Source organism: Macaca nemestrina, chromosome 5 (genome assembly GCF_043159975.1).
Source record: "Macaca nemestrina isolate mMacNem1 chromosome 5, mMacNem.hap1, whole genome shotgun sequence".
Taxonomy (NCBI): domain Eukaryota; kingdom Metazoa; phylum Chordata; class Mammalia; order Primates; family Cercopithecidae; genus Macaca; species Macaca nemestrina.
The window spans coordinates 120,951,083-120,973,269 of record NC_092129.1 but is presented as its reverse complement, the minus strand read 5'-3'; the positions used below and the strand labels follow the sequence as shown (position 1 = coordinate 120,973,269).

The window sequence follows — 22,187 nt, the reverse complement described above, 5'->3', positions numbered from 1 at the left end:
TCAGAATATTTACTTCAACTTAAAACAAGTTTTATTGTGGATGAAATGCTATTAAACAGCAATGCTACAGAAAAATCTTTTGTGAAAGGAAGAGTCAATTGATACATTAGGAAACCAAAAATTGTATGACTCACTTTATTGCTATTCACTTTATTGCAGTAGACTGGAACCAAAGCCACAATATCTCTGAGGTATGCCTGTATTTTAACAATTTTATGAAGTAACCAATGTGAACTTAAAAAAGATGAAAATAAATTTTTCCTACACAGAAGCGAAACTATGTTAGTGTACCAGCTAATTAATTATATTATTAGGTAATTGCATAAATCTCAAGGTTATGAGAAACTTGACAGAACTCACCTAAGCAGAGCTAACTGCCCAAAGAGGAATCATAATGGCTTTCCTGATTACATTTAATAGCATAATTCTGACTGGGAATTACACTTTGCACTACTTTCTTTGTCTCTTTTGAGCTAGAGCAGGACTTGTACCCTGGAAGCGTCTGATTGTAGTGAAGAATGAGGAGAGAGAGCAAAGATCAGTTGTTGACAGGTAGATCAATTTATAGCTGTAATGGAATAAGAAATGATAAGGGGAATAAAGGAAAATAAATAACACATGAGAATCAAGATTTAAAAAGTCAAGCAAAACAGTTCTTGCATATATATACACATATATATATAAAATATGTAATATATTTTATATATATATGTGTATATATATATAAGATAAAGGATTGTTAGTTATGCAAGAGAATTGTTTAAGTGATATAGTCTCCTATTAAAATTAAAGGACTCTTAGTTACGCAAGAGAATTGTTTAAGTAATGTAGTCTCCTGAAAAATAAAGGATATTTTAAAAGATATACTATTGTATACATTAATCAGCCAACATGATTAATATTTTTTTAAATTCCCACTAAGTTATTGTGAGTTGGCCAAATTATTTTCAGTAGATGATGAAGGAAATAATATAGTCAACATTATTCTGGGATGTCACAACAGTAAACGATGCACAATCCTTGGAGGCACTACAAAACTCTTTGTCCCATGTGATGGTGTATAATAGAAACTCCTTTCTGTAGAATAAGTGACATCCTTTTAGTCTTCTATTGCTTTTTTTTTTTAAGAAAATCAAAGAAAGAAAATGAAAGAAATACAGTAAGACTTTCTACTCTGAATTGAGCAATAATAAAAAATGTACTGCAAGATTTTTCTTTCCTTCTCTACAAAAAATGGCAAAGCAAATTTTATTGTTATTTCAACATGCCACAATAATGTACAATGATTATGAAGAAATGATCTCAGTTTAAATCCTACTTCGCCCCTTAAGGCATTAAAATAGCACAGAAAAATTTCAGAGGAATCAAGTTAAATCTAGGTCATGAACAGAATATATGGCTGGTTTTATGAAATGGACCCAAATATGTGATAAGACTGATGATATTTTAAATTAGTCCATAGCCTGAAGATAATTCTCCAGAATGCCACAATAAATATATTTTTAAGTGCTGTATGTTTATTGTACATTAATGAAACATGAATTATTAAATGCATATTTCTATAATTATCAGCTGAATTTATATTATGGCATGTCTGATATTAGCTAATATCATTGTTTTAATGTAGCTGCATTAATACATATACTTTGTGTTCCTATCTTCTTCATATTGAAGAATGATGTAGGTTTATATGTTGTATATGCTTTGTTAGGTTTTATGCATGAGACAATATAAGAATATCAAAGGAAAAATATGTTTACAATCATTACCAATGTCAAACTAAATGAGAGGATACATTCTAGTTTTATAACTAATGATTTCTCACCAGGCCTAAGACTTTAACAGTTGGGATGTGGTTTGTCATCTTCTATATAATTTAAAAATACTTTGGAAATGGTCCATTTGAGTGAGTTAAGACAAAAAACACTTGAGGCTTAACAATACCCTTAATTTAAAACTAGATATCTTAAAAGAGAATAAGACTTTAAAAGTAGGTACTGCTCTTATTGTAAAAACAAAACAAAGTAACAAAACTGAGGCCCAGATTTGAGTTTCTGTAATTCGATGGTAAAATTCACTTAGAAAATGTTTGATGAATAAATCAATAATTATAGAATTTGCCTTAGATTATAAAATCACTGTGGATGAGCAATTCATTCTTTTATCACATAACTATTGAGCATTGATTTTAATCCAGGCAATATACTGGGCTTTATAGATTCAGAGATAAATAATAAACATATCTGGCTTTCAAGAACTGACATGAGGAAAAAAAAAACAAAAACAAAAACATGTAAACCTACTAAATTAGAATGCAGGATAATAGAGAAATCCAAGAAAACCTAAAACTTAAGTCAAATTTTGTCATACTTCTCTTTAAAGTTCTTCACTGACTTCCCTTTTTTTCTGAGTCAAAATCAAAGTTTTTATGATAGCCTACCAGGTCTTCCATCAGCTGCCTCTATACCTTCTTTCTGAACAAATATACTTTTGTTCATATTTTTTCACTCTAGGCACCTTTCACCTCCATTTCGATTTCTTGCAAGATCAAACATGCCCTTCTTAACTTTTACCTTCTTCAAATCACCTTGCAAAAATCATAATTTCTCTTACTATACACATATTTTATCATATTGATCAGGTAACTGAAGCAGAGAAAGATGATGTAATTTCCTCAAAATTATAGAGCCTGTACATGGTTGAGCCATAATTTTCATACAGTAGTCTGGTTTCAGATCCAATGTCTTAACTGCTTTATTTTAAACCATTTTATCTTACTGCCTCACTAGTAGGGGAATCTGAAAAGAAAAGAAAATGCAGACCATTTTTAAAGGGTTTCTCTCAAGAGGTTTGCTCCTTGGCTTTGGGTTTGAAAGGAATGATTGGATACACAATGGAGGGAGAAGGGGTAGTAAGTGACAATATGGAATACAGAGTTTGGTCAAGCTTAGAACTACTGCTAGATGTTACCAGTGGCTGTGTCTCCAAAGAATCAAAAACCAGTCATATGAAAGTACCTCACTGTTGGAAGGGTCCCCTTTTTAAACTAGGCAACTCTAGATTTCAATAAAACCAGGCCACAACAGTACTTGCAGCAAAAGAAAGGAAATCAAAAGAGAACCATGCCAGCATTAATATCTTTCCTTTCTCTCTACAGGATTGGCTTAATTAGTGGGTGTGGCAAATGTAAATATAATGATTCAGTAAGCACAATCGATGTTACACTATTCCCCCTTTTAATTATGTATCTCTGCATGGTATCTTTTTCATGTTGGTCAGCACTTTAAATCAAATATTGAAACAAATTGAAGTTAGAAACAAAGTTTCAAATTACTGTAGTAGAATTAATTCAAGTAAAAAAAGGGAAGACAAAGCATATTTACTTACAGCATATTCGTGAATCAATTATAATAAGTTAAATATGCCAATGCTTTAGATTACTAATAAACAATGCAACATTAAAAATCATTTATTTACTGAGTTGCTTTTTATTCTACATTTCATGTGTATGTTTTTAATTTAATAATTTCTATTAGTAGAGTCAGTCATGCACATTATTATAAATTATACATATTTTGGAAATATATGAACAAAACATTGTATTGAAAGCAGATCAAAATCAAAGAAGTTTGAAAACTGTTGGCAGAAGTCTGACTAAATAGGGACATAGAATCAATTGCAATTGACTCCTAATAGTGACAGATTCAATCGATATAGATATATATGACTTTGAAAATGATTTTGAGTGCTTTTAAAACACTTAATGTTATTATAATTTAATAATTAAAGTAGTTATATCCTTTTTTAGAGTTGATAGATACCTGAAAATTTAAAGATGTAGTTTATAATTTAAACAAAAACTGATTTTGTTGAATTGTATTTATGCTTAATAAAGTGGCAACTTCTGAGTGAAACCCAAAATATGGTTCTAAAATAATATTTTTGTATATGATTTGTACAGAATCTTTACCCTTCAGCTGTCCAGTAGCAACATTTAAATCTATACAAGAAATCTTTGAAAATAAAATCCTTATGATGCTTGTCAATGCCTGAGAAATAGATGTCAAGCATAAATCTATTAAATAAATAGATACCATGGATTAAATGGTTCTTATTTTACAACATTATGAATTTCATGTCAGTTTTATTTTTCTTTCACATTGATATTCTCTATTTTAGGAAGATATTGATACTACATTTCATCTTTTGATTTACTTACAGAGTACCACTGAATAGGAATTAGCTTTGAAAGATGTCATCTATGGGCAAAATGTCAACAGGATTGCTACACTTCCTAAACAGAATAATGTACAATATGAAGTAAGAGTGACTTAATTAACTGAATTTGTCTCAGTAGAGTGCACTTCTTATCTAGTGAAAACATAAAAAAGATAGATAACCACATTATGTCAATTAATCTACTCATATTTCAGGGTGAATGTAAGAAATGAGAAAGCCTATGAGCTATTTGTGTCAGGATAAATAGATAGATAATAAATATATACAGCTTCACTCATTTGAGTCTATACAACCAGTATCCCCCCCACCACACACACACAACTTATACTTTGATGTTTCTACTGAAAAACAATGATGCTTCCAACATAATATTTTTAAAAACTATTATAATTTAAATCATTATTTAAAGATATTTGGATACTATTATAAAGCCCATTTAAGGATTCTTCCTGCTTTTTACTTCTGTTGTACTAGTGTGTGTTAATGAGGTTACTGGGAAGTAGATATGCTGATTTGCCAACAGGTGATGAACATTTTCTTGGTAATTTATTTTTTTGCTAAGTTTTAAGACTCAATTTTGTGGTTATTTCTCCCTGTTTTAAACATAATGAGATAATCTCTTGTACTCTATTCCTTAACAGAAAAGTCATAAAACCATGAGTCTCAGGAAGACCAGTCTTTGGCACCAGTTTTCATGACTTTGTAGCATTTAAACACCAAGCTCTTAAACACCTGGCGTAGAGCATCTGTATTTAGTAAACTGAGGAAGCAGCAAAGTAGAGCGCTGTCTAAAGTAGGTAGAGACTACTCAACCCCAGGAATCCTGTTTGTATTAGAATCCCGTCTGGAATTAGGAGATCTGATTATTCAAAAGAAAATGAAAATCCTGATTTTTATGTGATGAAATTTGTCCATTATTAAATTTTGAAAAATGATTCAAACTTAAAACATTGTAGACCAACTAATGAAACGCAAGCTGGACTTCTGAGGTCAGATATAGTCTCTGGGCCTCCAGATAAACTACCCTTGACATCTTCCTTCCAATCATGTGGAAGCAGAGATGACCCCTTATAGACTGACTCTCCCACTGGATGGATGGCTTTTCTTCTAAAGGAGTGACAGGTTACCAAACTATCAACTGAAAACTAAAAGATATATGATAATATTTTCTGCAACATTTTTGTGAAGAAGGATATATTGATAATGACTGTCTTGGTAATAAGATTTGAAATGACTTTTAAAAAAATCGTATTTTTCTGTATCTTTCCAAACTGTCTACAAAAGAACATGTATTAATTTTTCACTCAGATTTGTAAATGTTATTAAATAATTATGTACAGAATTAAAAAAGGAAGTTCAATGCTCTGTAATCAATTTTGGTGTACAAGCAAAACAAGACAATGACATCATTTGAAAATATGAAAGAATTAGCTAGCTATACATTATTGATAGAAGAGACTATTTTAAATTGTAAATTTATTTATGATGGGTTTGTAATATGTCCTACCCAATAAAGACAACTGATCTCCCTCTGCCTTACAGTGCAGCCAGGGACATATCTTCTTAGTGAACTTCTTTCTCTGATACGATACAGGTTTTATTCTCATCCATCCCTCCAGCAGTCTTACTGTAGCAAACTCAGTTTCTTGTAACAGAAATAAAAGTTTCTTTCTTAGCTTCTGGAAATTATTGACTTTCAAGGATTTTTGAGATTCTGCCTCCCTTTAACAAAGTACAAATAAACCTCTTTTTAACATTCAGACAATCTAAAACACTTGCTGAAAATAAGGCAATGAATACCTATTGGGGTATATTAATTTTCTTGACATAATATATATTAATTTTCTGGTATAATCTTTTGTAAATATTTAATAATTAGCTCCTATTTTATAAATATGCAGATGTAGGACAAGCCTTATATGAATAGGTCCTGGTTGTAGCAATTGAACCAATGCAATCACATGTCATCCCTGAAAACAAAAGCAGATGCCACTGAAGACCATCTTTGTCAAAATATTTCCACAAGCCTGTGAAAGGTCTTAACCAATACAAATGTTATGACTTTGCTTAGGGCTGTAATTTCTTCTTTTTGAACTCAAGTAACAAAAAGAGAATTTGTCAGTTGAATGAATAATGAGAAGTAGCAAATTATTTGAGAATCTGACTAATTAAGCCTATCAGGAAGTACCTCAGGCAATGTCATTATTTGTTTAGCTAAATTGTCAGTCGAGACAATGAGGGAGTAATGCCTTCTTTATTTTATTCTTCCTCCTCTATGATATTTTGCTCAACTCCATATTCTAAGCTGCTCTAGAAGAATTCACTTAGAACAATTTTATCTTCTTTTATTGAAATTAAGTCAAACTGTAAGTGAGGTCTAAAAATTTAAAAAACCTTTTTTACAAAAAGATAAGAATATCATAACAGTCATACAGTGATTGAAAAATAAATATCTTTAAAATAAAGTCTGATTTAATTAGGTTTATTAGACAAACTATTGGACACAATTAATACGAGTTTCAGATAAAAATGGATTATTTTACTACAAGTATGCCCCATGCAATATTTGGATATCTGTATTTTTGTTTGCTGAATCTGGCAATCTTAGACTAAATTTATATTCCAGAGCAAGTGTAGAATACATATGTTTAAAAGAGGGTTCAGAAGATTTGTATAAAAACTAACTGCGGAAGTCGGACCCAGCTCTTTAGATATATGCCTGCTCTGCCACAACTGTCCAGCACTCTCCTCTCCTCAGTTGCTTCTACTTACCACGTTTTCCAGAATCCAGCTATGTTCTATTACAGCGCACTCCATACTCATATCTCAATTTTTACTGAGAACAAGTTTTGATTTATCATTATCATATGGAAGACTCTACATCGGATAACTTTTTTAAACCTGTTTATTCTATTTCTCAATATTCAAGCAAATAAAGGGTTTTGCAAGCCTATGTTCCCATCCACAAAGGAATTAAAGTATACCTTTATTTTCATTATAAGAAAAGAATAATGATTTAAAAAGAATGTAGAGAAAAAAAGAAAAACATTTATCAGAAGGTGACAGGCTTATTATTCAAGGACATCTTGTTTCATTTCCTTTGCTACATCTATATTTTTTCTATAATTTTCATCTAATGTAGCAACTAAAATATACACATATGTAAATGACACAAATTCCTATCTCTATTGTATAAATATCATTCACAGCAAGGTGAATGAAAAGGCAGTACACAATAAATTCACTTTATTTCACAATTTTAACTTGACTGCCTTGAATTATTGGAAGATCCTTCAAGATGTATACTGTAAAGACAGTCCTATGAATTTTATTTTTTACTAATACTTCATGGTGTTTCCTGCAATGTTTCCCAGATATCTACACAAAAATTATAATAACACTTACTATGGTTTGTTTTTACTTTTTGTTTGAGTCTATTACATCTTTCATTCATCCAATTGTCTCCTTTTAGAAACAATTGTAAGGGCCAAATTACAGTTAGACAAATACACAGTAAATTCAAAATGTTTTGCACATTATATTTCTTCACCATTTTATAGTATTAATTTTAAATTTTAGTTTTAGTTAAAATTGATGTATTTTAGAAATGTGTTTAGTTTGTCTCAGGAGATACATATATAAACTCAGACCAAAAATTCTAGTGTAGTTGTTGATTTGTCTATTCAATTTTATTATATTGAAGCTTAAAGAAAAACTTTGGTGGCAAATGACAGAAATCTGTTGATTAGGCTAATTGAATTGGCAAACCTTAAGAAAAGAGTACTCTCTCTTTCCATTAGAACATCACCTTTCTGATGCGAAAGTGCAGTATTGATACTATTTGGGAGAAGTGACCAGAGGTCTATATTCTTAGAAAAAGATTTCAAAAGTTTGGGATTTTGTTATGTTTTATTGTCAATATATTTAGAATTCTAGTTCTAAATTCCCTTCAACTCTAGTTATTTTGGCCACAAGTAGTTTTACTTGTATTTCAATCTGTGTGGCTCTTAGTAGACCATTTCCTGAATCATCAGGTTCTTGCTACACCTCTCAGTGCAAGCTTCCATGCAGATGAGCATTGGCTGGATGCAGAATGCTGAGTATAAAATGCTTAGAAACATAAATCACTGTGGCTGTGCACAGTCCAATACTTATGCACTATGGCTCTGCAACTGAATTCTCTGTGGAGGATATTAAAACACAGAGTCTCAACCTCACCTTCTATTCACTAAATCAGAACCCCCAAAGGGGGAATCCCAAATATGCATGCAGTTTATAACTGGCACAGGTGATTCTGGGGTATTGTAGAGACTCTGAAATACTGATTTGCTCTTGGAATCCTCGTCCTTCCTAGTTTTGTGAGTCCTGTGGGCAGCTGAACTCAAGGTCTGATCCTTTCAGAGGTACAGCATATGTAAGACAGAAAGGGAATGTTGGGGGAGGCATGACCTGTGCTGTACATTCCCGTCGTGTCTCTTTGTGAAACTTGCTTCACTTCTATGAACATTACATTTTTCTCTGTGAAATGTATCTTCTATGATATACGAGTGAACTATAAAAGACATCGTGGAAAGACACACCTCAGAACAAAGTGGGATTTATATGTTCTGAAAAACAAACTAGTCCTTGATTGTATATATTAATAATGATTTTAAAAATCATAGAATTGGTGATAACACTCTAAACCCACATGTATGTGTAAATTCATTTTCATATTTAATACACTTGTGTTTAATATAGTGTTATATTTAATATACTTATTGTATTAAATATATTATGTTTAACATGATATTTAATATAGTCATCCACATTTATATCCACAGCAATCCCATTGGTCTCTTTCGAGTTTTTGTTTCAGGCTTTTTTAAAGAATGTAGGGCAAAGTTTTGGTCTTAGTCTTTTAAGCACAGCAGCTACAGGAAGAGAGATTTTCTTGCTCTGAGAGGGCAAAAAAAGACCAGCGACTTAAACCAGGGAAACTGACCTAAAAGGCTGTGCCACTGATAAGATTTACGTGGGCTTAGCCAGATTAAAGGCTTGATACCTGAAGAGAGAGACAGATCAAGCTGAGGTGTTTTGCTTTGTGTCTATCAGATGCAGAGCATTTCAGCAGAAATGTAGCAATCTCACAGCAAGCCTTAAAAGGTGGCCCAAGAGCCTCAGCATCTGATATCATGTCAAACAAATGCTATCAGCATCTGGGAAATCTCTGGAATCTGGGCATAGACCTGCGAGTTTCTTACTCTATGAGAAAATCCCAAAAAAGTTAAAGAGATATAGGTAAACAACTGACCATTCAATTCTTCTTTCCTTCCTTTCTTTTTCCCTTCCTCCTTCCCTCCTTCTCTCCCTCTTTCCTTTCTCTCTCTCTCTCTCTCTCTCCTCTCTCTCTCTCTCAGCAATCTGCAGTGTTTCAGGCATTGTCATAACTCAGCCTTGAGGATATAATTTTTTTAAATATTATAAAGCATAACCTCATCTTCAGAGAATTGACATTAGTGGTTAAAATAAATAATTAAATCCTGGCAAAATATTAAGAGTAAGCAGTCTTCATAATAGGTATTTTATTTTGTACCTTCTTCAAAGTTTTTATGTAAAAATATAAGCTTATATACTATTATTTGATATGAAAATACATTAACATAGAAACCCATGATCAGTAAAGAAATTATTTTTAACACAGAAGTGACTGAATTATAGCTCACTTCCATACCCTTGAGTAAAATACCCTGGCTTGGCAAATCAATGTAAGAGCTTTAGCTCAACTCAGACAAACACTATCTGTACCATGGTTAAATCATTATAATAATCATAAAACATGGTATGTATCTATTAATGCCTTGTATGGGACAGAAATTATGTTATAGATTTAACATAAAGTAAAATACATGAAGCATTTTACATTTAATTTGTGTAACAATTCCACAGAGTACCTGCTATTAATATGTTGTTATTAAAACTGACTGAGGCTTAGAAAGGTTAAATGACTTGTTCAAGGTAACACAGCTAGTGAGGCCAAAGTTATCTATCCCAAAGGCCCTCTTCACTTCTATAAGCAGACTTTTGGTTTTAAAGAGCACACTACAAAATTTAACCCTACTGTAGTCAAGATGATGCCATAGATCATTCTCTATCAGTTCAAATCAATGTTCTTCATCAATTTACAGAAAGAGGCTCTTTACTGGCTTGCTGTAATATATATACTATATATATATAATATTATAATATATATGAGAAACATGTAATATAAAATTTTATATTATGTTATACTATATCATATATAGTTTATACTTAAGAAGTATGCAATGTATAAAAATATTTTTATACATGACATTTTATAGATTACATATTTCTTATATATAAATTATATTTTATTTCTTTTCTTATAAATATAAAAATATAATATAGAATATGTATTTCATACACACACACACACACTCACACACACACTATAACCAAGGCGGGTTTATTGTAGGAAATAACTGGTTTCAGCTCAAGAACTTGATTTTAGAAAAGTGTTATACTCTATTTATCATAGGATGGTTGGCAGAACACTAAAGAAGAGAGATACACATATTCTCTTTTTTGTGTAGGTACACACAAATGTACATGCATACTTGCACATATGCTTGTTTACACATGTATCTATCAACTGCCAAATCTTAAATGTCCTATTTTTTACTTTTAATAAAATTCATGCAGACAAATGAGGTGGTTAGAAATAAACAGACTTAGAACACAATGGAGTTATTTACTGATCGAAATAAAGGATCTACTACCTTTTAAAAGCTATTAAGTTAATAAATTGCTAAAATCAATCTGTTCTGAAAGAAAGTGTGATTTTATGGCTCTATAATGCCCTTAAATACATGATATGAACACAATGTACACAACATAGCAGTTTTTAGAACCAATTTTTATATGGTCAACTGATTAAAAATGGTATCTATATAAATGGCATATAAAGGTTTTCCAGGAAAAAAAGTGGAATTACTGTAGAATGTAACTATCGATTGATTTCTCAGAAATAAATTTTGAAGTTCAGAGATGAGTCCCATTTATAGTTATGCAAATATCACAAGTAATAATGGTAAAGTGCAGTATTTGTTTTGAAATAACCTTAATTTGTCTCATAATTCTTTCAAAATAAATACATTTCTTTATGCACTTTGGCTAATATTGGAAATGGAAATAGTATTCAATCAGTTCTAAATCATTTTTAAGCTAGATAATTTCTGGAAAGTGCTGCCTTTTGTTAGAAAATCTGAAAATGGAAAATTCCTCTCAGTGATCTGTTATGTCCTCACATATTATTTATAAAATTCAATACTGCTTCATGGATTTCTTAAACCTCAAAATTCAGCCATCTGTAAACCTCTCTCTCTGTAATGAATCTTGGAATAAGGAAGAAGGGAAAATATGCTTCAGCTTCCAGAGGAGATTTCTGAAGTCCAAAGCATTAAAGCTCACATACTTGTTTACTCAGGTGAATCAACAAGTCTTTTTCTCAGGTTCTGTTTGCTTTTATTTTGCATGTAATCCTGATAAATTTTATCATCAGTTTCAGAGCCATCATAGGTTCAAAACAGTAGTTTAAAAGAGAAGAAATGAGGTTGCTTCAGATAGGCATAGTAACTATGATTAAAACTGACAATTGAGGGAGAACATATTAAGATAATTATACAGGTCATTAGATGAGTGAACTTAACTTCTATTTTAGTCTTATATCATACAGGGAAAATAATTCCATAATCGAGTTTATTGTAGAAATGATAGAAAGCTGACCCCTATCATAGTTAACTATAGTTATAAATGTAACATTAAATTATGCTCAATAAATTCTTAAAGGGAAGATCAGTATAATAAAAAGTAGAGATCTGAGTAATAAATTGTAGGCAGATTTTATTCTATATAAACATAGCAGGCTATTTACAATGGGCATGACCAAAAAGCTTGATTTTCTGTTACCTAGTCACTGTAGTGCCTCTTTTAACAATAGATTTGGAAGTTAGCTAATACATCAAGGTTTAGTTCAAGTTTTGGCTGCATAATAACTACTGATGATGCTGCAACAAGAGATGTAATCAACAGACTTAAGTGAACCTTTTGGATATCATTATAATTAATCAGTCATCAAATATTTTTAATACTCTCATACTGATTTGAAACATTATATCCAGCCTCTAAGAGAAGGTATAATTTCATGTATGGATTTTCTGATTAGTAAATGCCAATACATAGGGAGACTAACACTTCACTAAGTTATTACAATAGTGAGTAGAAAACCATATATTATTATCTCCCTTACAAAAGGATTGGAATAGAAAAAATAGATTTTATTCCTTTTGTATTAAAGACAAAAACATTAAAACAGATGGAGGAATCCACAAGAAAATAGTACTTGTGAAAGAAAGATGCCATGAAATATGCTGCTAAAAACAGAGAGGATAAATCAGTTTTACCATTTTCCAGATTTTTCAGATCATCCATTATTTCTTTTTTAAGGAGATAAATAAATTGTGAATTATCAGTGTACATGAAATAGAAATCTTTGTGCTTTACTCAGAATATCACAGAAATTTAGAGCTAGAAAGTGCTATCTAGATAACTAGTTCAAAGATTTTCAAATAGAAGTACATATCAAAATCACAAGGCATTATAAATTATATAGATGCCTGGACCCACCATCTGAATCAGAATTTTAAGCATGTGTCTTTTCAAAAGCAACTCCCTGTTTTGGAACAACTGAGTCCAGCTACTACATTTTATGGAAGAAACTGATAAATTAAAATGTCTAATCTAATAAATTAATTAGAACTAAATGTGCTGTTCTCTCTTGCTACGAAAATTGAATTTTTCCTTTCTCTAGGCATATTTAGATGGCTCTTTGTGTTTTGAGAATTCTGGAACTTTGAAGCTCTGATATGAGTCAGATTTTCTGTGTTAATTTCCAACAAATGTGATTAAGCAAATCTTTATGGAGAAGGAGGGTATGAAAGAAATGAAGGCTTTAGTATTTGGACAGAGTACAGTTGGATTGATTCCGCACTGATGGGGAGTTTGTATTTCTGGAGAGAGAACAGAACCTAGAGGTTTTTGTGGCTCCAACTTGGTATACTGATGACACAACTGGAACCTGACCACCGATTAGCTAAGCATCATGCCCTTGAAGGCAAGGGTATAGAGAAGGTCCTGGGAGCCACATTTGGTAGGCAAGGATTGAAACCATTTCACAGATTAATATATTTTTGAAAGGAGAATGGAGATACCATATAGGCATTTTAGTAGGAGCCAAGATGAACTGTATAGCAATGGCTGTTCCCCGTTAATTCTGGATTGATCTACCCCCAGGGTTTACTCGAATCCCAAGGGAAGGAAATGAGCAACTCTCAAATAACTGACACGGATTTTCAACCATATGGTGGATGAAGGTAAAGGTAGTTTTATTTTTTTTTTAGAACACATATAAATTCAGTTTGTCTTTGCATCTGAATGTTTGGGGGGAAAGTTAAACCTGTAGTATACATGTATATGTGTGTGTGTGATATTTATATATATGTATGTATATTTATATATTGCAGAGTTGTTCTTTCCACATTAGTTCTACTGCACTATTTTTGCTTCCTCTGCTGTTATTAAAATTAAGCATTCATTATTCATGTAAGATACAGAGGAAAACAAAACTAAAATGAGAGGGGGAAATACTAGATTAATTTGATCATACATATTTAAATAACCACAAAGAAATAGTTATTCTCAAATATACCTAAGAAAGTTGCACTAGGGAATAGGTCTTACTATACACATTCTTAACATTTGTATTATATTATATGCTAGACATTCAAAAGATTATTTTTTTTCCTCCTATTGTTTTCTTAGATTTACTGAACCATAAAGAAAGGAAAAGAAGAAAACTGGCTCATTGTTACAAATCATTTCCTACTGTGGATTTGAAGTCTTCTTATTTTCTGCTTTTCATCTAAATTCAACATCATGATGCTGCAATGTAATCAAAAGAAAACGCTGTAAATATAAAAATGTTAATTTGAAGCTATACACGTGTCAGGTTCAAAGAAGATGCAAGCCACATGTCAGTGGGATTGCCTGGGTTGATCTGGACGGTCTGGCTCATACAACAATCAGGTCAGTGACTCTTTAGGCAAATGCAAATGTTTTATAGATTAAATAGATCATCTTCCTGTTTTTTAAGAGTATTAAATATTCTGCAGAAAAATCCAACTCTGTGCCCTTCTAATTTTATCTTCCAATTCAAATGCTTCAGCATTTTATGGATTTTCTTTTACCAATGAGTTACTAAAAGCCAGTAAATATGAAACTCAAAAAATTATGTATGATGTCCATTCCAGGCTTTGTCTTAAAAATATGAGTTTTGGCTCTTTTTATATGACTTAATATCTTTGTACTATTTTTGTTTTATTATTATAGCATGCATTGTTTTCCAATAATATACTATTTATTCATACACAAAAAGGTAATATTTAACAAGAAATTTGTGCAAGAAAGTGTTAACTCAAAATTGAGGGCTCAAGCCTATATATATTCCATTGAAGGGACCGGCCCTTTACTGGTTCCTGGGAGATAACCTCTGAATTTGGAATATCCTGACGGATAATAACGTCTTTGATACCTGAGACCTTGAGCTGTGCCAAATAGTTTATGCTAATTAGATGTGATTTATGCTGGCAGCCCTTTTTTTATATGCCTGGGGCTTTGGGCCATGCTGCATCAGCTTGGTGCCTGCAGGAGCTGGAGACTGATTAGCTAAGGTCAGTTACGCAGGTGCTTCATGTCATCATGACTGACCTACAAGGAAAACCATAGACAACAAGGCTTATGTGAGCTTCCTTGGTTGGTTACACTTTATATAGGTTGCCCTACATTCTGTGAAAATATTTCAAGTACTTTCATGTAACTCCAATGGGAGAATAACACCTGGAAGACTGTACCTGCTTTCTCTTAGACTTTATCTTATGTGTCTTTCCTTTTGCTAATTTTAATCTGTAACTTTTATTGTAATAAGCCCTAGCAAGAAGTAAAACAGTTTTTCTCAGTTCTTCTTGTACATTATCAAACCTGAGGGTAGTCTTTAGGCCCCAGACACAATATCTGAAAGTTATGAAATGCTTTGAACTTTAATATCTTAAGCAATCTGTGGTCTCCATAACACCTTTTCTTGGAAGGATATCACCAGTACGATGACATTTCTGTTCTTGAAGTTGATATATGACTTACAGTTAGGAGTTAGATCATTTCAACAGTTTCCTTATGTTAAAATATATTTAAACCAGTTAATAAGATGAGAACTTTATCTATTCTTCAACCTGTTTCTTTCTGCTTCCCCCCTACCCCATATTCTTATTATCATAATTTCTGGAAATAGGAGTCAAGATTTTAAGCTGATCCTAAAGTTAGTTGGAATAGCTTTTTAGTGGCAATTCATAAAATAGATAAATGAGACAATAATATACTTGGAAGTTCTGTTATTTGGTATAAGGCAGCATCTATACTGGTACTCCTTGACTTGTCAAATGACTAGCTTAGTGTCCCACAGAATATTTGTGGCAGTGTCAGGTCTAGAAGTGAACCCTTATGATTACAGGTATGGGGTTCTTTCTTCTGTAATAAACTCATATTATTGCTGAAGTTACTGCCAAAATCACAGCCTAAAAAAAGAGCTTAATTACATTATGGATGTGTACATTAGACGATTTACCTGCAAGTAAAAGGAACTCTGATTTAAGCAATATTAAATAAGAGGCCATAAGGATCAAATATATTAGGTCCAGAGGTTGGGCAGGCAACCTGAGAAGTTCAGTCAAGAATTCAACAGTTGATCACAGACCAGATTTGTTCTATCTCTAAGATCTGCTGTTTTCAGGGTACTCACTAATAATAGACTAATAGTTTATTATATTATTATTTAAATGGTTAATAGTGATAGTCTAATTGACTACACCCCCCATCTTGCTTTAGGACCTCAAAATGGTAACAGTAACTACATAAATCTAGATGTTAGAAGGTATAGGAGAGGTCATGTGTACTTCTTACTTACATTCTAAGAGCAGGGGAGGAAATCTTTCCTCAGAAAGAGTGCCTCCCTTGCCTCAGAGACCAGCATAGTATCACATGTCCATTTCTAAAGGAATCCCCAAGAGTGGGATGTGATTAACATGACTGCCTTAGACCTCAGAGACCAACGTAGTGTCGCATGTCCATTTCTAAAGGAATCTGCAAGAATGGGATGTGATTAACATGACTGCCTTACATAAAGCATGTGACATGGACCAAGACCAAGCATCCAGACAGCCACAAATACCTGAAAAGTGGCTAGACAACCTCTGGAGCAACTCTGTTTCTGTTCATGGATACCTAAATGTGAGTTACAGTTATTCCTTTAGGTATCTGCAGTCCTTGTGGGAAAAATCAGTTTGCCACAAATGTTCCTTTTATTATAAAAAAAACAATGTCAGTTCACTGATAGTCAAAATAGGTGTTGACTGAAACCATATTTTGACTTTTCAAAGGTTTACTTTCAAAGCTTTGTTTTCTAACTTCAACAAGTATAGTCCTCTTGCAAATATCAGTTCTGTTGTTAAGTAATAAACTATAAGCCTGGATTAGTATTGTAGCACAAACAGCATTGTGTTGTATGCTCTTTATTTTCTGAAGCCAGTCAATGAGTGAGTCCACCTTGAGTAGATATTTTTTATGTCAGGCTTTCTGAGAAATGAGGAGCTGGAGGGGATCCCAAATCAATTGCCAACCGTGTCACAGATCGTTTAAGGCAGAATGGAACATGCTTGTGACAAAGGCAGTGACAAATGAATATGTACTGAAGGGACAGCACCAACCGATGAGTGAAGGAAACTAGAAATATGTTATATGAGATGGAGGTCAGAGTGAAATTTAAGATAATGATAATGAAATATATGTGTGAATGTAATACCATGAGTTAGATAAAAATAGGCAGCTGTAAGACTCACACAGTGCCTTTCAGAATAATTTCTGACATTTTATACAAATTCAATATTGCCACAAGTTGTGAATACAATAAGTGAACTATTTGTTATATAACAGTTAAGCCAAACTGTATAGAGTGGAGAATAGAACATGTTTTACTACATTAAAAAATATATATGTATATTGCCTGAGTTTCTGTTTTCTAATCTTGAGAAGTAAGCATATGTAATATATATACTAACCTAACACACAGGCAAAAGCTCACTCTATTTGTAGGTAGGGGTTAAATTATATTAGTCCACATTTAGGTATATAAAAGACCAGTGGATACTAACGAGATGCAGATCTTTGTAGGTAGAATTGTGCTCAAAGGCATTCAGGATGCAGTTATCAATGTTCTGTTCACATCTTGTTCCAACATAGCCTGGATTGCATAAGCAGGAAAAGCCATCAACCACTGGAAACAACAGAAAAGAGAAAACTCTTAACATTCCTTTAACCTCAGTACAGGTAAAGATAATTAGTCTAAAATTCTATAATCACTTATATATTTTGCTTTTAACCAAATAAAGTGTGAATTATCATATTTAATCTATTACATAGTCCTCTATAGTATTTTCTAAATAACCATCTTACTCAGTTCTATTTAACTTAATAAAAATAAATAAATAAATAAATGAAACTTCAATTAGTTGAAATAAGAACAATTACAATGGACATTTGGTAACAGTTTGCAAAGCAACAATGAAAATATGCAATTTTATTTGCTCTCTCTTGTTTTTGGCAGTATTCAATATATATGATAAATAGGTTACTCTTGTATCATTTAATCTTCCCAAGTTGTTTTAGGTTTAATAAACAAGACCTTAACTGTTCAGTTGTTAAAGTTCTATGTAAAGTGCATTGTGATCTCGAAGTTGATAATGAGCTACTTACTTAAGTCTTAGTTAAAAAGAGCTTTCACGTTTCATCAAAATCTTTTTAAAATAATGATCAAAATTTGTTCTTCATTTTACCATTAATGATGAAAAAGAATGGTGTCTGAAGCCTCTCAAGGAAGTAGTGACAGTATGAATTGCACTTGGAGCAGGCACCAATTTATAACTACTTACAGTCAGTCCCTAAGTTCTTCATTATCCCTGAGATTTACCATGAAATCTATACTGCCATTACGCCTCTGTGAATGTACTTGCTATTACTCTCATTAATTGCTTAGGTCTTCAGTGGCAACAAAATTTTTAATGCACCGTAAGAAATTTATCTAGCTTCTAGATTTCTGCAGCCATGTTTTGTACAGCATATGTCATAGACATCCACAAGAGACTAGTGAAATACACAAGAATAGGCAGCTCCTTAGACAGGATTTTACTTCTGTTGTACTTTCTTTTTTTTTTATCTAGTACCTAGTTTTTAACCTGTCATTGACTACAAATTATTAATAAATAAACAGATGTATTTGTAAATGAATTAATGTGATAAAATGATGTCAGTCTGTGCTTCTTTCTGTGTTACACATGGTATTTTGTATTTTAACAAATTAAAACCACATATTATACAATATATAGTTAAGACATTGTGGAGTGTCATCAATCATAACAATATTTAAAATTACACTTATGGTTATTATTTAAGTTTGGATACTGATGTGTTCTGACAAGTAACAAACAACGAGTCAAATTAACTTTCAGCCTTGATGTTACATGTTCTATGAAGACAAATTATAAATTACATTAAAGGCAAAAGACAACAAAAGGTAACTTTGAACAAACAAAGTATCTGGAAACAGACTGTTAAAAAGATAAAAGCATGCTTTTATTGTCAATAAATGTGTTTCTAACATAGATCAATACAGACAAGGAACGTGTTTCTAATACTTTGTTCTGGAATAAAAATCACTCAATGGACTAAGTGCCAGAAGAGAACCTGAGAACTAAATTGGATACCAAAGGGAAATTGGATACTGCAAAGAAGATAGAAACAATTTAAATATTTAAAACAAAGTAACAAAAAGTAGAGCGTTTTTCTCACATGTAATTTGTTAACTATGGGGCTATGTGATAGCCAATAACCATTTCATAGGAAAGACATGTTACACACATAGTCTTGCTCTCCATTGTTGTTGTTGTTTTTAACAGAGAATCTAGTCACTGTGATGTGGAAGTGCTGGGATGGGAGGAGTGTGGTCCTTTTAAATGATACAGAAGGGGGAAGGGAAGTGCTGGGTAGAGGAGGGCATGGTCCCTGGCTACGGCTCTACCCCCATGGACCTAGGTGAGGACTGATACTCCTGCCTTCATGCCAGAATGTTTCATTTCCCAAGACCACCCTGGCCCCCCCAACCCCATCCTGTGCCTATAAAAACCCCAGAGACCCTAGCAGGCAGAGACACGTGTCTGGATATAGTGAGGAACACATCAGGGGAAGAAGACACAGTACACCTGGATATTGAGAGGTGTACCATCAGCGGAGGAACACACAGGTGGCTGGACATCAAGAGGAATGCCCCGACAAGCACCGGCATGCTGGCAGGCCACCGAGTCCCAGAAGGACATGGAGTTCTGCCAGGGCAGTCAGAGGAAAGCCCAGGCCGCCGAGCAGTCTGAGGTTTTCCCTTGGAAAACCATCTCCCTTCTAGCTCCCATTGTCTGAGATTTACTTACACTCAATAAAACCTTGCACTCATTCTACAAGCCCAGGTGTGATCTGATTCTTATGGTACACCAAGGCAAGAACCTAGTATACAGAAAGCCCTCTGTCCTTGTGACAAGGTAGAGGGTCTAATTGAGCTGGTTATCACAAGCCGCCTATAGATGGCAAAACTAAAAGAGCAAAACTAAATGAGCACCCTTTAACACTCGCCCACTGGGGCTTCAGGAAACATTCACCCCTACACATCCACCCCTATACATCCACCCCTACACATCCACCCCACATCCTCAGGATGTAGAGTCAGAGCCCCACATCCTGCCCATCTATATACTCTCCTAGAGGAATGGGGCACTGAAGAAGCAAGCCACTCCCCCTGTCACACACCCTGCAAGGGGGACAAAGGAACATTTCCTATTTCAACTGCAATGGTATTAGTCTGTGTTTATAAATATTTCATGCTACTATTTTGAGGCCAAATTTTCTTAAAATAGGCCTTCTATGAATCTGGATGTATTATTCATTTTATACTTAACTATGTACCAGACATCATATATACTGGTTGTATTGAACGAAAGTTTGAAATGTGACAAAACTTTTTGGTGGAATATACAGAGGTATTTTAAAACTGTAACAGTAGGCCGGGCATGTTGGCTCACACCTGTAATCCCAACACTTCGGGAGGTCAAGGCGGGAGGATCATTTGAGGTCAGGAGTTCAAGACCAGCCTGACCAACACAGTGAAACCCCATCTCTACTAAAAATAAAAAAAAATTAGTCGGGCTTGTGGCACATGCCTCTAGTCCCAGCTACTCGGGAGGCTGAGGCAGGAGAATTGCTTGAACATGAGAGACAGAGGTTACAGTGAGTCTAGATCGTGCCACTGCACTCCAGTCTGGGAGACAGAGCAAGACTCCATCTCAAAAAAAAAAAAAAAAAAAAACCTGTAGCAACAAAATAGTGAACAACTGTATAATGGTGTTTGAGATTTACAGACTCACACACACACAAACACACATATATATATTGCTCATATATAGTCCTGTAATAAGTACTATTGACACGGTAGAGTTCCCTGATCCCTCTTGCAGGACATGCAACAGGGGTATGGCTGGCCTGTTCAGTTGTGCAGCTGCTAAAACCCCTTGCGGGAGGGAGACCACGCAGATAGGCAGGTGTAGAGTCCAGGGCGAGTGCTTTGGGCTCTGGACCTGTGGTAGTGTCTAAGGATGGGTGCCTGAAACCCCAGTGTTACAATGTTCTCTTAGCCTTGCTGTCCGCAGATGGCTTTAAGGGTTAACCAGCTCAATGGACCTTCTGTCTTTTCACAAGGGCAGAGGGTCAGTGTGACAGTTTTCTGTATCCCGAGCTCTTGCCCAGCATCCAGGAAGATTCGGGTCACACATGGGTGTGAAGGATGAATGAGAGGTCTTGAGTGGTGGAGGTGGCTCTCAGCAGGATGGATGGGGAAGTGCAAGTGGGGGATGGAGTGGGAAGATAATCTTCCCCTGGAGTTGGGCCATACAGTGGCCAAACTCCTCTCTGACCACTCCTGAACTCCTCTTTGTATTCAGATGTTCCTCCTCTTCTTTCTTTCTCTGCTGCATAGTCCGTTCGTCTGCTTGTCTTATCTCCTCATCTTCCGGTTCACTCTGGAGTCTGGGGTTCAGCATGTATATGGGTACAGGATAGGGAGCATGGCAGGCAAAAGGCAACTTTTTGGGTGGAAAAACAGGAATGCCTGTTCTCATGTATGGCCATGGTTATCCAGGCTTGAGGATGTGACATTTGCCAGGGAACTTTCCCTGTCTCCTATCTGTATCACTATTAACTAGAATTCAGAAAGTTTGGCCTCCCATACTATTTTGTTTTAGAGAAAGTATCAAGAATCTAGTGTCTTAGTTTCATTCTGATAACATTCTACATGTGTGATATAAATTTTAATAAATATTTTGGTTCCCTGGTACCTAAATATCCTTAGATCGGGTCCAAAATATATTATGAATGATTATATGATGAAATACATTAATATATTAGGTATTCAAATTTTACATTTCCCATAATATATTGTGGTATCAAAATTTTAATAGGCAGTATTGCATTATAAGTAACACATTATAAATTGCATTTTCTTATCTTGGAAAAATATACATTAAAATATTTACAAAGAACTTCTAAAAGTTAAATATAATACATTGTTAATCAATATGAACAACTTAAATTTAAATTGCCTATATGTAGTCATTATAGTAGGGCTGCCTACGTATTTCAAAAACAAAAAATCTCTAACTTCTCTCTCAGCCATGCGATAGTTAAAAAGA

The 22,187-nt window shown here is 33.6% G+C and overlaps 1 protein-coding gene across 1 annotated transcript in view; it reads right to left on the bottom strand.

Moving 5' to 3' along the window:
* LOC105479558 (protein eyes shut homolog) overlaps positions 1-22,187 on the bottom strand; it is a 325,034-nt gene that overhangs the window by 26,874 nt on the left and 275,973 nt on the right. Inside the window, exon 4 of the mRNA XM_071096120.1 lies at positions 17,556-17,677. Coding sequence (XP_070952221.1) covers positions 17,556-17,677 — 122 coding nt within the window. The remainder of the gene's footprint in view (positions 1-17,555; positions 17,678-22,187) is intronic.